Source organism: Gambusia affinis, linkage group LG03 (genome assembly GCF_019740435.1).
Source record: "Gambusia affinis linkage group LG03, SWU_Gaff_1.0, whole genome shotgun sequence".
NCBI classification, from domain to species: domain Eukaryota; kingdom Metazoa; phylum Chordata; class Actinopteri; order Cyprinodontiformes; family Poeciliidae; genus Gambusia; species Gambusia affinis.
In genome coordinates, this window is record NC_057870.1 from 28,515,916 (window position 1) to 28,535,626 (window position 19,711).

Below are 19,711 nucleotides of genomic sequence, written 5' to 3' on the forward strand. Positions count from 1 at the left end.
AAACTTTCTGATAGTAACTCATTACAGTAGTGCAACACTGAAGAAACAAATGTGCTCATTTTTCAGTGACACTTCTAGACAGGGTGAAAAGGATTTTGGGATTGTTTGAGTAGCCTGGCCTGACAAAGCCACACATATTTTGAATTCACCCTTCCCTCTAGGTTTTACCTATTCTGAGGGTTTTATTAAGCAACTTTTGCAAAATAAAAAAAAAACCCACTGTGCCATTGCACATTAAAAGGCAAATAAATTCAAAATAAAATTTAATTTATGCAGTTGTACAACATGAGTAAATCTAGTTCCTGTTGTTGCTTGCAAATAATAAAAGGAAATAGGAGTATGGGACAAACAGAAGTTGAGTAAGTAGTCTCAACTAAGGCAAAAAAAAAAAAAAGAGATACGAAGACACAGTGACATCACAGGGTGAAAAGTTCTATGTGATTGAAAATTTGCACTTCTAATTCCCTGAGAGCTAATTAACAGCATGCAGATTATTTTTCTAATGAAGGACAATGGAGGGTATTCTTTTCATTACCAATTATCCCCTCAAAGTCACCTCATGTTATTATTTGCTGCAGTTATGAAATGAATTAGAATGTGTTATAAGTCCTAGAGAAATTCTGCCTCAATTATCACATTCTAGTGTTATAATAGGTCTGCCTTTGCTGAGGTAAGTTGTGTTATTTCTGAAAATATGAAAACTTTATGGTGCAGCAAACTTTTGTTAAATCTGCAATATCCTAATTTACTTATGCTTAGGTTTCATTTTGAATCTGAAACTAATGAGATGTTTTGTCCTTCACATTTAATTCCTAATTGCAGATAATCTGCAGACAGAAATGTTTCGTCTGAACAAACTTCATGACAAGATGACAAAGACAAATTGTTCTACAAAATTTATTAAACTCAGCTTTGACATGATAACATCTCCCAGAAGGATGGAAGCTGACAACTTATAAGCTACTGGTAAAATGTTTAATTAAAAAGTCGTTTTGAAAGTAATATATCAGGTTATGTCTAAAAATGTTGTAATAAGAAATATCAACCACTGCAGGACAGTCCAGAGTTAATTCAACTAATCTTGTTACTCCTGACTTAACTTGGGTAGATAGAATAACCTTGAGTAAAAATAGTTCCATAAAGATTTTGAACAAAATTTACAATTATTTCTAGATACCTTACATAAAATTAAATGTTGATTATGTGATGTAAAAGTAGTTATGTTGTTATTATAAACACATTATTCATTGTGTCCCAATGAACATACTTACACACTTGTTAAGTCTGTATTTGTGCTTTTTGAGGTTTGTACTTTACTTGTCTGTTCTTGAAGAGAAAGACAAGTTTAACAAGCTGTTCTTACTGGGTTAATTAATCAGCCTGAATTCAGCTGCTTGGCCGAGACGTTGCTTCTGCCTTGCCAACTATCACTTTAAAACAGCCTTAACTTATTAAGAGTGATGGGTGGCACCCCGTTAAAATGCACACCATGTTTTCTGCATTTGGAAAAATTTTCAAACAGTCACATTTTTCTTTCTTGTAATTAAAGGAGAAATATATTTAGCAACAAAAGTTGGCGGAAGGGTAGTGCTGGATCACTTCTGCGCTTTCTCTGTGCTCTCATTCTAAGAACGTTTATCGGCAGGAACAGTAAGACAGACATTTTGACATTTTCGGTTTTGAAAGCAATAAACTTGATTTATAAGGATGATAAATTGTGTGTTTTTGCTGTCTAGTAGATTCTAAACAGAGATTGTATCTGTCAGTAGCTGTATTTTCAATCGATGTAAATGTTAACATTTAGTATTCAAATTCACAAAATGAGTCAATTTTTTAAAAGTCTTATAAAACCTTGGATACTTTCAATTCACATAAAAGAAGAAACAACTGTGTATTGATCAGTTTTCTTCAAAGGTTTTGGTAATTATTTAATCTTCTCTTCAATTACGTTAACATTTTCACGGTGCAGTTTGAATTTTGTTGCCGTCTGAATGTGTTCCTAATTGTATCTCATGTGGTTCATCCTGCAACATGATGCCCAATGGCTGAGCTTCATGATGTTCATGTATTTTTCTGATGTAGATGATCAACTTTGGTGTCCATCTACTGTGTTTGATCAGTTGATTCTTCTGTGTAAATCCTGCTTTCTATTTTTCTAATTTGTATGTTACTGTCCTGCTTCCCTCCAGAGCCAAGAAGAAGACAAAGCCCTTGAACCTTAAGATTCACAGCAGTGTTGGGAGCTGTGAGAATCTGCCCACGCAGCGGTCACCGCTCAACAGCGAACGATCTTTGCGATCCTTCTTCTTTCCGTCTTTCATCCCTTCCACACCTCCCGTTCATGCTGAAACACCCTCTGCAAGTAAGTGAGCGCACATTATAAACCAGTCTTACATTTTATCAGTGTTTTATTTTCTGCAAAAGTCATTTTGCTCTCTGTGAGGTTAAGTCACAGACATTATTTCGCTGTGGGGATGAAAAATGCTCTCAAGTTGAAAGTTTATCCACAATTGTAACTTCAAATTCATTTTGCAGGATAACCTGTACACCTGTGCACAGATTTTTTTAAGCAAAACTTTTCAGGCTTATAAATAAATTTTGTAACTTTGCTGTGTCCATTTACAACTCACAAAAAATTATTTTTTCTATCAATCTAATATTTTTTAGAAAAACTTTCAAACCAAAGCTTAGTTGGAAAATGGACCATATGAGGAATCAGGCTGTTTCATTACGGCCGGAGGTAGTGTGTCGCTGCACACCGGCAGCCTTATTGGTTGATGCATTATAGGCAAACTGCGGAAGCCATTAGATTGAGGAGGAGATGGGAAAAGGCAGAAAAATAGAGAGTAATGGAGACCCTGTCAATGAAACGAGTGATGTATGGCTGTGACTTAGTGTTGGGAATACTCTCTGACATAACCAACAGGGATGTGGGGCGTAGCCATGAATAGATGTGAGCAGAGGCATGCAAAGGAATAATCAATCTCTGCATGCGTAAGACAGAGAAAAAGAAACAAACTTAAAATAATAAAATAGCTACAGACATAACCTGCACCAATCAATCAATCAATCAATCAAACTTTATTTGTATAGCACATTTCAGCAGCAAGGCATTTCAAAGTGCTTTACATCAAATCAAACACAAAAACACAATGCAACATAGAATCAAAAATAAAAACACAACATAGTCAGATTCCGTCAATAAATTTGCAATTGATTACGTTTCGAATACAACTCTAAACAAGTGGGTTTTTAGTTGAGATTTAAAGGAAGTCAGTGTTTCAGCTGTTTTACAGTTTTCTGGAAGTTTGTTCCAGATTTTTGGTGCATAGATGCTAAATGCCGCTTCTCCTCGTTTGGTTCTGGTTCTGGGGATGCAGAGCAGAACAGAACAAGAAGACCTCAGAGTTCTGGTTGATACAACAGCAGCAAATCTTTAATGTATTGTGGTGCTAAACCATTCAGTGATTTATGAACTAACAACAGTATTTTAAAGTCTATTCTTTGAGCGACAGGGAGCCAGTGGAGAGACTTTAAAACTGGTGTTATGTGCTCTATCTTCCTGGTTTTAGTGAGAACACGAGCAGCAGCACCATTCTAATTCAAAACTCTAAACGCACTCTATTAGTCAACAACATTTCTATGTACAATGTTAAACCTTTCCCATGGAACGTATGCAAATAACAGAACTGAAAACAAATGTAAGTTTAAAACATTATGGTAAATTCATGTAAAAGTAGGGAATGATTCATGGATCCTGGAGCACACCTTTGAAACTTGATTTATACTCTGATCCTGGATTGCAACCACACACTTTTTCTAGATCATTAATTGTTAGCATGCATTTTTAGATATCCAGGATTGACAGCTGTATTTGCAAATGTAAAGTTCTTTGTTCCATTAGAAGAAAAGCATAATTAAGAGCCTAGAGAACAACTAATTACTACCTCTCCAAAATTAGTTTGTCAATTGAGCAATTATTTTAGAAATTAGCTGGTAACACTTCTTGAAGAAGGGAAAAATTCAGTTGCTCTGCTTTTGTATTTGTACCTGTTCTTGTAAAAAATATGGAAAATATGAACAAATGTATAAATTTAGCTATTTTCCCATTTCACCACATGAGGAGGTGGAACTTATTCCCAAGTAAACAGTAATGTTTTTTGGTTCCACTCTGATTCTAACTTTAACACAGGAATGTATCAGTTGTGAAGTTAATTGCACAGAAATACTGCAAACAAAATATTATTCTCCAAAACCATGAACCTGCAAAAAAGCTGTGTCTTGTAAGTAGACATGCTTGACATGTAATTGGCATCAAATTAGATCTTGTTCCAATTTGATCTATTTTCATCAGAAAGGCCAACAGTCATTTTATCTATCTTAACAAACTAAAAGAAAAAGATGTTTCACACTGTAGGGGACATTGGCTGCACAAATTGCAAATAGACTAGCCTGCATTGCCCAGACAATTCTCAAGAACCTTCAGAAATATGGTTATGTCTGTGTTGCACACACAAATGTAGTTAAATTATTTTTTCAATTTAGGCAATCTGGTTCTGCACTCATTTTTGCGTCCATTTTGGAAAAGAGTTTTCAAGAGCAGAGTGTTGTCTGCTCTTGGGTTAATATAGTAAAAGTTAATTGCTAGCGTACTCCGACATAACTTTGTAACGCAAAAAAAGAAGACTGACGCATCTGACCAGTCAGGACATATTTTGGTTAGATGTAAACAATGTGGCCTAGAAAAAATAGAAATGTCCACATCAGTTATTTTGGGAATAGCGCATGTGAGTTTGTGTTTAAACGCTTGGATGAGCATACGGCCAGTGTGTGTGTAGCCCGGTCAGCCAGGATAAACATCTGTCCAGGGTCTAGTTTGGGATTATAGTATCACTGCCATCTCGTACGTCAGAAATCTGCAGCCAACAACGTTATCCCTCGTCCCTTGAGTCATGTGAATCAAACAGACAGAGGATCCACAAGATAGGCTGGGGTGACCGAGACCACACACTGTCTGCTCAAGATGAATCAGTGCCAGGGCTAAGCTGAGCGCTATTGTGAGAATACACTTATTTTCCCACCAGGATATACTGCTTAAGATCATATGTGGATAAGATATGATGGAAGGATTAATGACCCAAGTTATACAGTTAACTGTAAACTGTATAACTTGGTCTTTGCTACATTGTTTATTTCCGAAGAACAGTTTAGATTTGGTTTGATTACTTTAGAGGAAATGTATTTTTTATTGATGTAACGCAGTTTAACTTTAAAATTTTTTTTAAATAAAATCCAATCAGTTGTTGGGATACAGTTAGACATTAAAGGGAAAAAATATATTAAGATTTTTTTCTTAAATCTCAACTAAAAACCCACTTGTTTAGAGTTGTATTCAAAACGTAATCAATTGCAAATTTATTGACGGAATCTGACTATGTTGTGTTTTTATTGTTGATTCTATGTTGCATTGTAGTTTTGTGTTTGATTTGATGTAAAGCACTTTGAAATGCCTTGCTGCTGAAATGTGCTATACAAATAAAGTTTGATTGATTGATTGATAAGAATACAGTCATTTAAAATATTAGTGGTGCCTCACTTCTACAATTACTTTGTACAAACCAGTTGGACACAATTCTTTCTTCGCTCATACTCTCATATACTGCCTCTTTAGTAGTCTAGGTTTCCACTCTGATGCCATTCTCTGACTAATTTTTAAAGATTTTTACTTCCTTTACCATCCTCTTGATGGTAAGATTGCATGTGACCATGTTTGCATGGTCCATGTTAAGCTTTTCCTCATACTTTCTTTATACTGACAGATGAAACAAAAGCTGCTAAATGTAACTTTCGTTTCATCTGTTTGCATGGTCACATGCATGGACCCACCGGTGGGTCCAGCTGCCATGTGACCTCGGCTCGCTTAGGGTGTAAGAGGTTAAGTTATGCAAAACATTCAGTAGCTTTTGTTTCATCTGTCAGAATGAAGAAAGTATGAGGAATTATTTACGGAAATTCCCATAGTAATTATTCAGTTAGCCACCATTGTAACTGAAGGCTAAACCACATATTTCTTGCTTCAATGGCATTTTTTCATAAGTGGCTAAGAAGAATTTTCTATGCTGTCACATCAAAGTTATTCCCCAGGGCAAGCAGTACATCAAAGATGATCATTTAATCAACTTAAAAAGTACAAACGTTCACACCTTACATTTACAGAGCAGCAAAAAGGCATTTACCTTCTAACACATTTCTTCTGGTCTCTAAAACATTTGAGATCACTAAATCAAATTCAAAACAAATCAAAGACAAAAGGAGTAAAAACAAAATAAAAATTTTAAATGACAATTTTATTCATCAATTGAAAAAATCAAATTAGTTTTTATGTAAAACACAAAGAAAAAAAAATGGAATTCTTCACTAATCCTAATAACTGGTTCTTCGTAGCAATTACTGTCTTTGAGTCAGGTGTGGCAATAATTGTGGTGGGGGTTGTTGTTTACGCTTCCTTTTGGTCACAAAGAGTGACACACACGGGCCATATTTGGAATTGAGCCTTACATCTCAAAAGCTCTGCACATGGTTGATTACACTCATCAGTGTGTCTGTGAGCACTGAGTGAGCTTTTCTGACATCTGTATTCAAAGTCACTCATCCATATTTCTCTGTATGATAAAAGATAGTTTACAATAGAGTGAATAGTGGATTAAGGTTTCCAGCAAATATACAGTACATGAATCATATAATGTTTTATCTGGCAAATTTAGCAAATGGCAAATGAGTACTACTTTGGTTTTGTATTGTGTTTAAATCTTTAGGGCTTATCCATTATTTAGCATTAATTTCACTGTTGAAAACATTTAATGCTAACTGGAATGTTACAAAACATGCAGCTGCTTTAGAAGTTGTAGTGTTTCGTTCTTTCTTTTTTTTGTACCCCTCCAGGGGGTCTTTTGTGGGCTCTAGTGTCGCTTATATGAAAGTAGGCTGACAGGAAAGGGGGAAGGCAACTGGCAAACATTGCCAGGTCTGGGATTCGAACCCCCGACAGCTGCGTTTAGGACTCAAGGCCTCCAAGCATGGGTCGTGCTATCCCCTATGCCACCACGGCACGCCCCAGTGTTTCTTTCTTAACAAAAGATTTTCTTTGCTTTAGTGACAAAGAACATTGTTTTTCCTCTCATTGAGTGATCATTAAATTTTAAATTAGGAGCAGAGGCGATTTAGCAGGGATTTGTTATTTCAAAACAAAAATAGGGGTCACATTTTAAACAGTTTAACATATTCTATTAGCTTCTAAATGTATTTGGTACATCAAAAAATGTAGATCCTTACCACGACTTATCTTGAAACTTGAGATTTCCAAAAGGTGGCCAACATTTTCACAACCAGCAAGATTAAAAGCATTAAACAGACAAACTCCACTCCACAGTACTGTACAGCTATCAAGTTATCTGTTATTGTGTTACTCTGTGTTGAAACGTAGCAGCCATAATAAACCACAGAAACAACTAAATATGCGGTAGAAACTCCAATCTCTTTTATTTAACTTTTAAGATTTGTGTTTTGAGTGTCTTCACTTGAAGGATTTGGCTATTTTTGGTATGACATGTTCACTGACAGGAAAAATATCAGATATTTGAGATTCCAGCTGATCAGTCACTGGTCAAGGTTGATCAAGCTGAAAATTGGCTGAATTGGACCACCAGTCAATTTTTCATCTCTAATAAAAGCTGGACCTAAAAACCAAGAAGGCGGAAAAGTTAAGGTGGCAATGTAAGAGTGGTGAAAAATATTCTTTTAGAGAGGTTTGATGATTGTAAGCTTAAAGCTAAGCTCCTTTATTACATCCAAGAAACATACAGGATCACACTGTGATTGACAGTAATAAAGCCACTGGAATTTAAAAAAACTAAAAGTGAGCCTTCTTTCCTATCTGTATTCAGGTGCAAGTCATTAGTCACAGTATAAATATGGTTTCTAAGTGCTATAAAAACAGACTAAGTGGTTAAAAACATTTTTATTATTCATAAGCTTTATCAACTGTGCAAAGATAACTGTCTGCCAAAATCCTGGGACAAAGGACAGTTTGACAGCAATTTAAAGAAGGGAAGTTCATATTGAATTCCTTTAGGACTGGAAGAAGAGAAAAGCATTTTAAACTACTGCTGAGCCAGTTTTCAAAGTTCGACTTCTGGTGAAGTAGGGACATATGATAAAGGTAAAGGAATTTTCTTTCATGTTACCTTTTATTATTATATTTTGCAATGCAGATCACTCAAAATTAAGCCTAATCATTTTGATGGTCTTATAAAGTCAAGCTTTTATTTAAAGTTAGACTTGACTATAGTTCGCTTGACCTTTTTAAATGTTAATAAGCCTTCAATATCTCAGCAAAGTCTGAATTTCTTAAACACATTAAAATACAAAGTGAAAGATTAGTCACCCAAAGGTTCAATAAGTGTCTTTTACTATGCAGGTAATGTTTAGATCATATTTGACTATTTGGATTAATGTGAGGCTCTGAAATATTCTTCACCAAATCTTCAACAACAGCTGCCAATCCATGGCCACTAGACGGGGATCCCACGTCACTAGAGACCCTCTAAGCGTGTAAGACACTATTCTATTTTTGCCTTTAGCTGGCCTGGAAGCTTGTAATTCTTGCTCAAAATCTTAATAAATCCTACCATTTTAAACTATTGTTCTCTGAAAGTATCACACAAACATTCATTTGAATCTCAGGTGTCCGAACATTGGGAAAAAAGAAAAAAAAAGAAAAACGTTTGCAAGCCAATTCTCTTGTTTGGTGTTGTTGTTTATCTCCCATGGTCCACTCAAAGTTTAGTCAGTTTTTGTGGGTTGCTTCAGGTGATAAAATAAATCATTGTTATGTGGTTGTGAAATGTTATGGTGACCACAGAGACACATTTATTTGTGTGCTGCTCACCTCTTGTGCCTGAGGCTGCTTGAGCCCACACAACTGGATTAGACAGACACCCTGGGTTGCGTCCACTTGGACATCTAGTTCTGGCATTTTACCAGCACACCTGCTCCAAAGCTAATGTGGACATGCATAAGATGGAACCAGAGAGGGAGGGAAAGAGAGTGTGGGAGTCTGCAAGTGTGTGCTTGTGGATATAAATGGCTTAAATGTTCTTCAAGCGCTTTTTGCTCAGCTCAGTCTTTTATATTTCTACATGTATTCCAATGACGTCACATGCTCTCTTTAACCTTGCAAAGCTGATTTGCAGTTGCATCACGGATCTCCTAGCAACCAAATCTGGTGCCACATTGGAGGCCCCTTTTTGAATTGGCAGATAAGTAAATTCTTTAAATAACTCCTAAAACATGGCAAAGGAAAAATAAGACATACTTGGAAGACCTGTTAACTTTAGTATCAATCCAGCAATGCAGCAAAGATGTGTTGCTGTTTACTAAAATGTTTCATAGAAAGAGAAGGCTGACCTGTTGACTCGCGTGGGAGTGCAATATGTCTGAGTATATTCTAAGTAAACCAGCTCATTGTCTATCAAGCAATCATAAGAGCCTGAATAGTAGGAAACCGGGCTTCCATTCTGTTCCACGTGACATTTCCGCTGTCAATTGAAAGGAGCTGCAGTATTAGTTCAATAAAATGTTTTATGAGTGTGAAATTCCACTTCATACAAGTGGATGGCATTGAACAGAGGTATGAGGTACTCAGGTTAAGACTTACCCAACCAATGACTTTTAGAGGATGAGGGGTAGCCTTTTGAGGACAGTGATGTTTATATTATTGAGTAGTTTCTTAGTCATCCATGGCAAGATACACCCAAGATTGGGGAGGGGATCCCGACCCCCCCAAAAGTCTAGAAAAAAAAACAAAAAAAACATTGAACCTCTTGAACATTTGCATTTAAATAATGTCAATATGAAAAGGCAAAAGAAACAAAAAACTAAATAAATATGCCATTTATCCCAGAATAAAATAAGAATAAATTTTTAGGTCCCCCTACCATTATTAGAACAATGGTTCAGTCCAAAGTGCAGGAGGAGGAGCAACAGCAGTGCCTGAAGGCACAGGCTCTTCAGAACCGCTGGGGTGAGAGCTGCTTTCATAGACTTAAGCTTTTTTGTTAAAGGTAGCAAACATCTCGTTCATATTGACATTCTTTAACTTTAAGATAATTAGAAGAGTTTGAAACGGGAGGGAGAGACTGAGCAAATGGACCCGGCTCAGAGTGTCGGAGCCGAGAACAGGAGAGAACAAATAGACAAAACAGAAAGCTATGCCTTTATTTCTCACTGTCTTCAACGTAGAGACTTTAAAACCACAATATAAAATCTGAATATTTTTCTATATAAGGCCCAGTGCTTTAAGCGTTACGTTTAAGTTATGATACTTCCCAGATACTCATTTCTATCTACCTGCTGGTTCTCAGCCATCCAGGACTGCAAAACTAAAAAAGGTTTAAAAATAAAGCAACTTAACAAGTTAGAATTTAAATAGGCCATAACTTGTGTTGGGAGCCATTACAATAAATCATTGTTAATGAGGAATTTTATCAAGAGCAGTTACTCATTAAAACCTTTTTATTTAGAATCTTAAATTTTTTGCAAAGGTGTAGCAGAGATTAGATCAGACTGAACAAAACTCGTATCTAAGCAACATTTGAATTGTAGTTTTACTTCTCAATGGTTTGCTTACTTAGAAAAACATGTTTCATGTGCATTACTAGTCATTTTTGGTCCTGCAACTTGAATGTGATTTTAAAACTTTTTAAACCACATTTTACGTTACATTTCCATGGAACCTCGCCAGCCCCCACAAAATTGGTCTTGAGAAATTTTCCTGTTTATGGTCTCCCCCAATAATGAGATGGGATTTATACCCTTGCCAAAGATGATAGCACAACATTCTGCAAAAGAGCTGATCGGCGTGTAGCTGTTGCTATAGCAACTGAGCAACCTGGCTTTGTCTCTTGTTCATCAGAGTATGTTTTTCTTCACTTTACACAGGGGAAGAGGGGGAAAAAGTCTATATTTCCACCCCATTTTTAGTTTATGTTTTGCTGCCACTCTAAATGTGTTTTGTTTCGCTTTGGAGAAATACTCATTAAAATACATAGATGGAAAGCGTTGTGAATATGGTGTTCAATAGCCCGTACAATATCACTGATATATAACACTCATGTAAAATAATAAAGCACATTGTGCAGCTAACGCCCCCATATAATTTTACAGTCCTGCTGAGTTTTTATTTTGCTCTCTATAGCCCACTGTAAGGATATGAATATGAATATCTCTGTGTTTATTACTTATGTTAATAAATTTATACCAGCTTCTGTTTGAAAGTTTAGATTTAAGTTTTGCATCTTGCTCAATTTTTGTTTTCTGATGTTGAGCTGTTGCTTGTTGCTGAGATCATTATCTTTAAAAACAATTTTTTGGGTTTAATTTAAATTCTGCCAAGTATGATAGTCTTCTCTTTGAGATCGATGAACTTGATGATTGTTTTATTTATGTATGGTGGGAAAAACAACATTTTCTGACTGTACATGGGTTAAAGAAAGCACAGAGTTGTGTACAAATGTGAGATGTAAAGAGACCATGAGGAGCCTACTTAGAGTTAAATATAATTTATTTAATGTTTAACTGAGCTGACTGAATGATAAACTTTACTCTTTCTGACAGAGGAGAAAGGTACTGCAGGTATGCAAAATTAAAAAGATACAGTATTCAAATAAATTGCAAATAATCTATGTAAATTTACTTACCTATGCCCATTAAACATGATCAGAAATGAACACAACCAAACACACAAACCCCATTCTTAACCCCATGACATGGTGTTTGTCATTTAACTATTTGGCAGAGGAGGGAGGGCCATGAGAGTCTTGGCTTAATTAGACTGAGGACAAATGGGAGAAGATGGAGGAGGCCACCGTTGTCTGGCGCCTTGGGGTTTTTAAACTCCTACAGGCTCATTTGTCACACAAATAATAGCTCACATGCATAAACTGCAGACAGAACCTAGATGGATTTTAAAGCTTGTTTTATTGTTTTTCTTCTTACTATGGTATATGTCACCTTTGTGGGAACACAGACATTTGTGTGATTTTATTGCAGTGTTTAAGAAATTTGCTGTTTGTACATTGAATAGTTTTACATTTTTTTAATGCCTATAATGAAGAGAGGCTGTGCATTAACATGAACAAAACTTATGATTCATTTAAGTATATAAACGTCTATTAAGCTGGAAACAAATTAGGGAAAATATGCACATTACAGCCTTCTCAAGTGTTCTGAAAACTTCCCTTCAACTTTTCCACATTGTATTTTATTACCTCATACTTGCATACTTCAATAATACAAAAAGGCTAAATTGCATTTTTATTCAGCCCCAATTAATATTTAATAGAAATTCAATTATTACTGCAAGTTTTTTTAAGTATCTCCTTACCACTTACTCCTCATAAGACACAACCAGTATTTTTATACATATACACACATAATCTCTTCTTTTTCTTGTGAACTGACACTATAAGCAACCTAAATTGAATTCTTTAATTTTGTTAAGATATCAAAAAACAAGTAGGAATAAATCTCATCCCTCCCACTGTGTACTAGTCAAAACTGATATTACTTAGATATTACTGACAACAACATATGAAGCACAAAGTAACTGATCATTTATGGGGTTTTAATTGTAAAATTTCAATTTAAATATTACTTCAAACATTTAAAGAGTATTTTAGGAAGAGACTGAGAAAAAAGGCAGAAAAACATATAATAAAGTGAAAGACAATTATACAACAAAGTAGCTCAGTCTTTATTGATTTAATTTAATCCAGAAAAGATTGGGCAGAAGCATAAACCTATATAGAAATCATATGAATTAAATGCATTCAAGTACAAAAATTGAACAATTAGTTTTGGTATGAATATTTTTGTTGTTCTTAGATGCAGTATTTTAGCTTTTCTTGAGAATTATTTTGATAGAGCATCAAATAAATATTATTCTGATACTGAATCAGTTATTCCAATCTACGGAAACCTCGATTCAGCAAAAGAAGTACAAACCATTACACAATGACTAACATATTTCACAAATTGCTCTCATATCTACAAAAGACTTTAAAAGAGCGTTCTAACATGCTCCACTGAGGATCACAATGCTTTCTTTCATGACATCATTGCCATTTAACTTTCTCTTGATGCAATTTTGCAATGGATGTCTCCAGTTGCTATGAAGGTATGATACTTAGCAACCACATTTGAATAGATTTAGAGTGGAAGAGCAGAAAAGATAACTCCGTTTACCTTTACTCCAACAATATGAAAGCTGTTACAATGACATAATCATGAAATGCAACTAAAGAATCTGAAAATAATCTTTTTTTTCTTAGATTTATTCTATCATTCACTGACTGTTTACATTTCTGAATGATGGTGCCAAAATCACAAGTTACAACTTTAGAGAAGAGGGTTTAAATATAGGTGCATGGTAATATGTTGCATATCAAGCATATGCATTTTTATAAAAATTAGATCTCTCACATGCCCTTGAGATTCTACCACTTGTACAGGAGTAGCAGTACCCTCAAAGACTCTTGTTGAAGATAATGTCAACAGCACACTCGTACATATACAGAATGATAAATAACTTCAGCCCTGCTGTTGACAGGTCAAGTCATCTGCCAGTTGCCAGCCAGGCCGACAAGAGCCAGATGATGTCAGTTCCCTATTTTATTAGATTATAGGGATGATTGAGTGTAATTGAGCAATGCATCGGAGTGCAGGGAGAAGACATCAAGCCTCTAGAGAGACTGGAGGTGGAGCAGAGGAAGGGTGTTTCAGGAATCAGGAAATGCTCGATGGCACCAGAACCACGACATTATCATTGTCTACAGCTGGTGATTATTAGCAACCTGGTGATCAATTAATCAAATTGATTAAACCTCTTACAAGATTAAATATTGGCAGCACATTCTTTATAAGGGATTACTGAGTTGCTCTGACAATAACATCGAAACCTTCTCGATATTGGTAGGGAGATGACGCTTTTGGGCAGATGGTATTTTGGTTTGAAGTACAAACTAATGCATTTGAGAACTGCATTTGTTTGAGCAGGCAGTTCAGGCAATTCAGGCAGAATATCTAATAAGATTGTCTTGGTATCTCTTCGTTCTTTCTATTAGTAACACACTAAGTGCAGTTGCTTCATGCAAACACCAGGGCCAAATAAAAACCTACAGGCGTTTTTAGATTTCAATTGTCTCTTTCTGCCCCATCGGGTAAATACCCTGGCCTATATTTATCTTTCTCTAAACGACTGCAGTGAATTTTGACCATGAAATGTTCCAAAGGAAAAACCCAGCAGAAATAAAAGCCTTTAAAATTCACAAAATAAATAGCCACTGCATATGAAATATTTATGTTTAAATCCATCTCATTTCACACAGTCCCATTTATTGGACTACAGGCATTTTATGCAGTGAGAAAAGAAGGTCCAGGGGCATTTATTTCCTCAATGTTTTATCTTTACACTGCCCTGATTAGTTGTTAGTTTCTATATTCACACAGAAACAGGACACTTTCAAGTTTCCCAGAATTATGTACTCCTGGGGTTCATATCTAGCTAAAAGCATCACAATACTCATGAATAAATTTACATAAAGACTCAAAAAAAAGGATTTATGTCTGACTTGTATAATATTGTTTTCTTGCCATCTTCACTTCTTCTGAAGTTTTTGTCAGTTCAGAGTTGAAGTTAATTGAGTAGCATTTTGAAGGAAGATTTAAAGTAAATCCTTAATGATATTAATATGTCCGTGGTAGGTGCCATAACTCAGGACTTCTACCTGAAACAGTTGTTGACTTGCTTTGATGTTGGGTGTCTCTGATACCAATATTACTAATTTTGAATTAATTATTTGCCAATTATCTAGATACAGCAACATTTTTATAGCACTGTCTTGCACACTGCATGCTAAAGGTAGAGTACAGTTCAATGTGGTTTTGCCAAAAATAAATGGCACAATGCTAAGTGTGGGATGTGGAGGATATAAGATGCCCATTTTAGTGACCTGTCTTGGAGCAGTAGCACATTAAAAACATTAGGCCACTTTAAAGTATTTCCTAGCTTTATTTACTTTCAGAGTAATCTATAAATTGGGTAGGTTTGCAGTTATAAAGGGAGCAAAAGGGACATTCCACATACACATACAGAACTACAATGCAATACTTCAGTAATTTCCCATCACTTTATTTTCTTCCAAGTAGTCATACTTTCTTATAAACTCTGAAAGTGGTGTTTTTCAAATTTTTTTATGTTTTCTGAAAGTCTTCCTATTGGTTAAATGTGCATTGGTGGACCACACATTACCGGTGCAGCTGTCAAAAAGGAAAATAAATATCTCTCCTACATGTGTGGGCCTTCGATGTAATTGTGATGAACTTTGTTGAAATAATTTTTGATGGTGCTCTATGCAGTATTAAACTTTGTCAACACTTTTCTACATAGTTATTTTGTTATTAAATCATTGGTACCCTTATCTTAGTGCACAGCTCCACAGCTAACAAACATACCCAGTGCTGTTGTGTGGGTTGCCATGCTCACCATTCAGTAGGAGGTTACACATAGATGTACTGTGCTGCTCAATCTCTGCAGGCACTAATGGACCATGCGAAAGACATTTTTGTGAACTTTTATTTAAGCTAGAGTTGCACACAATGGACTGCAGAAAACATAAAAGTAGCCCAATCACTAAATGAAACCTGTTGGTAAACCCACAGAGAGATTGAATTGTATTATAGAAAACATTGGATTTTGTTTTTCATTTCTAATGCTTAAAAAAGTCCAGCATACAGAGAGCTGGAATTATTCTTTGCTGCTGACATATGGTTTTGTGTGCTAATGCATATTTAATTAAAACTTTTGCTTTTTCTTGTTATGCTTTTATATTAAATTTTCTCAAGAGTCTTACAAATGTCCAAATCTGGAGTGAATTAGATGACAACCAACTTGAAGAAAAGCACAAAATTCCATTAATAGCTGGTTTGTGACACTATTTTCTTAAGTAGATTAGTTGAAGAATTGAAAGTATAGTTTATAACTAAGGTGGTCAACTTTCTATTTTCTTTCATTATTTAACTGAATTCTTATGTCTTGCCATCTGGGTTGCTGTAGTCATGCCGTTATTGTTTTAGTTGTTCTTGTCTGTGGAAACTTTTCACATACTCTCCAGTAATAAAAGTAACTAACAAAATCGAATAGTCAAAACATATTTATGTCAGAAATATTATATGTAGATCAAACATACTGGTTGTAGATGTTGTTTGTGTCATCTTTATACTGTTAATGATTGACTTACCAGTATACACAGCTCATAGTCAGGTTATCTTTTCTCTGAAGATAGTATTGCATGCTAATGGATAGAGAAATAATCTCACAGAAGTTTGTTTTGTCACTAAATGTTTATAACCTAATCCTCTCTGCAGGTTGAAATCTCTATAAGTTTGTGTCAAAATTTCTTATAATTTCTACCAATTTCTGCCATCTAGTGAAATCAGTATTAGATATCTCCTTCTAGATTTCCGAATGGATAGAAACGAGTTATGCATCAATAACCCTTATAGCCAGTCTGAAGCCTTTGTGTTTACTTAAAGCTCCTTTTTGCAGTTTGTGTGTAGGAGTCAACTAAGAAGAGCCTCTTTCATTTCAATTTCAGTTCATACTTCTTCTAGAAGTGCAATCTCAAGGGACCTTTACAAGAAAAACAGGTCCAGTTTAAATACAGTTATGAAGAAGCCATCTTTAGTCAAATTATGTTTAAATCGATCCTGTTCTTCTGACTATATTTCTTGTGACAGTTATTTTCAGTTGCTTACTTTTTTCACATGTAGAGCCCAAATCTATTCATATTGTGTTATGACCACATTTGGCAGTTTGTCCACTTAGCAATTAAGGCTGGAAACAAATTAACTAGCTGTGGATTTGTGGACATCCCAAAGAAAACATAACCGTCAGTGGTATATGGCCATTACCCTTGTCATCAATTAGGACATTACCAAGACATCTAATTTATTGTGACATCTTGACACTCAGTTGTCTGAACCGCTGATTACATCTGAGACTTAAAGGTTGCTACAAAAGCATGCCTATACTGTGAAATGCCATATACAATAAATGAACAGTGAACACAAGACATTTAGTCAATTCTTCATAGATATTCTGTCAGAACTACCATTTAAAGTAAAAAAAGAAATTGAAGACCTTACTCTTTCTTTGTTCTTTCCTGTAGACACTCTTTCAGTGCCTCGCTGGTCCCCACAGATTCCCCGAAGAGATTTTGGAAACTCAATAAAACACCGGTAAGTCTAAAGAAAATTGCATGTTGTGGAGTGTTTGAGGTGCTTCAATTTACGTGATACAATGTTACAAAAAAAACTGTATTGGACAAATAAATGATTTCTTCTGTTTTTGCTTTTTAGTCACACTCAAAATGTTTGTTATCAAATCAGTTTTAATATGAAAGATAACAATAATAAGTAAAGAATAAAGTTTGGAATCATTTTAATTATTACAAAAAGAAAAACTATCCAAGCTTACCTCACCTTATGTGAACAAATATCTGTACATGAAACCTAGTAATTGGTTCTGCCATCAAAACTATAATATGACTGGCATTTAGTTTGTTGTTGAAATAGGACTTTTGGCCCTATTTTTTTGCAAAATTGTATTAATGCTGTCAAATTAAGATTTTTTTTTTCAGGAAGCATTGCCTGTTTGCTTTTAAGCTTAAGTTTGCAATTAGACAGAGGAACATTGGTATGACATTAAATTACCACCTTGAAAATAGCCTCTTTCTCTTTAAGAAGCTCCAACCTTTTCTCACAGTCGGCCTTCAGCACATCATCACAACAATGATGATTCCTTTCACAACAGTTCACAGGAGTGTTGAACTGATAAATTGCTTGGATTTTAAACTCAGCAGATCCACAGTTTCCCACAACTGTGGGAGAACTCTAATGTTGGACCTCTGCTGGATGAATAGGCGATGCATTGTGCTAGCAGGCATCTAGCCTGCAATGGAAGATTGAAGGGTTTCTTAATCATGTATGATTGAGTCAAAGTAACACTTTCATGTTCTTGATAAGGGAATGATTTCATAATTTGATATAAACCTCAAAAAGTTGATTTTCCATAACATCTCCCCTTGAACACAACAAGCTATTTGAATTCCATTTGTCTATTTTAAGATTTTCCTTTTTTCTGTATTTTTTTTAGATAAAATCATTTGTTTACACTGCCACACCCTCTTTGCTGAAAGATAATTTCGTCATGCAGAATCTGACCTCACTGTCCTACATAATTGACAGTCCGCTAAAACATTCTGTCAAATAGAATTGGTTGGAGTGAGGTGTGACTCATTGGAGGCAAAAGAGGGGTCTAATAAAGAGATTTTGATTCTGTCAAACTAGATTACTCACCTGCCATTAGCCAGCCAGCGACACCACTGGCGCCCAGGCGTTGCATCAGTAAATACTGCCAATTGTCACAAACGTGTTTGGAACGGTCAGTCAATCTACGCAGGGAATTGGTTCTTGCTGCAGAGCACTGTGGATTGAGAAGAGGCTGTGTTGGACTCTAATCATGAACACAAGCTTGAAAACTCCCAATCACTCAGACTGATTGTTCTATTGATATTAACCCTGTGACCTCACTACTGTGCTTCAGATTGTCTGTTTGTTGAGACTGAGTTTAAAAAAGATGGAGAATGAAACAGGCCCAAATTAAATCAGCAGGTGATGAAATTGCAATGGTAAACACTGTTATACAAGAAGCTCCTGCAGGTGTGTATTATCCTTGCAAAAAGGTTATATATGAAGAACCAGACAGCTTGCAGAAACTAATTCTGAATTAATGAGCATTTATAGGAAAGAAAAATCCTTATTAAGATTAATGTTTTTTTTATAGCTACAAAGGTGTTTGATATGATGATACCAACTTTATTGTGTCTTTTCTTACTTGCAGGTTTTCCACCAAGTACTGGATGTCCCAGACATGCATAGTATGTGGAAAGGGAATGTTGTTTGGACTAAAATGTAAAAACTGCAAGTAGGTATCATGACTATTTGACAGCTTTCACTTAAATTTCTAGTAGTAAGTAAGATCTGATCCTACATTTCAATAAGTTATCGTTTTTTAAAACAAGTAAATCATATTGATCTTTTATGTCTTTTAAGTGTGTGCTTGACATTTGTCTAACCTCTTTGTTTTCATCTTTATTATATAAGTTTGCAGCTTGTATTTCTTGTCTGTTAATGTTAATGCTTCCTGTTTGCATAAGTTTGAACTCAGTAAATATTCAAATGGCAACTAATAAGCACTAATTTAGTCTCTGTATTCTGTTCGCACATAGGCTGAAGTGCCACAACAAATGCACCAAAGAAGCCCCACCTTGCCATTTATTGATTATACAGCGAGGCGGACGAGAATCCCTCAAAGGTAATGTATAATGCTTAACGCACACATTGTATTGACAAAGATTGTTATATACGTTTTTGCTTTCACAGTGCAAGACAAATAATTATAAAAGATTATAGAGTTCACCGAACATGCTAGTCTTTGTCATGTTCCTGTTTTTCTTCATCTCATTTACTTTACAAAGGAAAATCATACTGTAGAGCCTTGGGGTAAATGCTAATTTTTCACCGAAGTTGGAAC

The 19,711-nt window shown here is 35.3% G+C and overlaps 1 protein-coding gene across 3 annotated transcripts in view; it reads left to right on the top strand.

Moving 5' to 3' along the window:
• Positions 1-19,711, top strand: part of ksr2 (kinase suppressor of ras 2) — a 106,865-nt gene that overhangs the window by 46,196 nt on the left and 40,958 nt on the right. For all 3 annotated transcript variants that reach the window (XM_044109630.1, XM_044109620.1, XM_044109611.1), the window contains 4 exons: positions 2,190-2,362; positions 17,286-17,355; positions 19,019-19,102; positions 19,407-19,492. In XM_044109630.1, the coding sequence (XP_043965565.1) occupies positions 2,190-2,362; positions 17,286-17,355; positions 19,019-19,102; positions 19,407-19,492 (413 nt within the window). The remainder of the gene's footprint in view (positions 1-2,189; positions 2,363-17,285; positions 17,356-19,018; positions 19,103-19,406; positions 19,493-19,711) is intronic.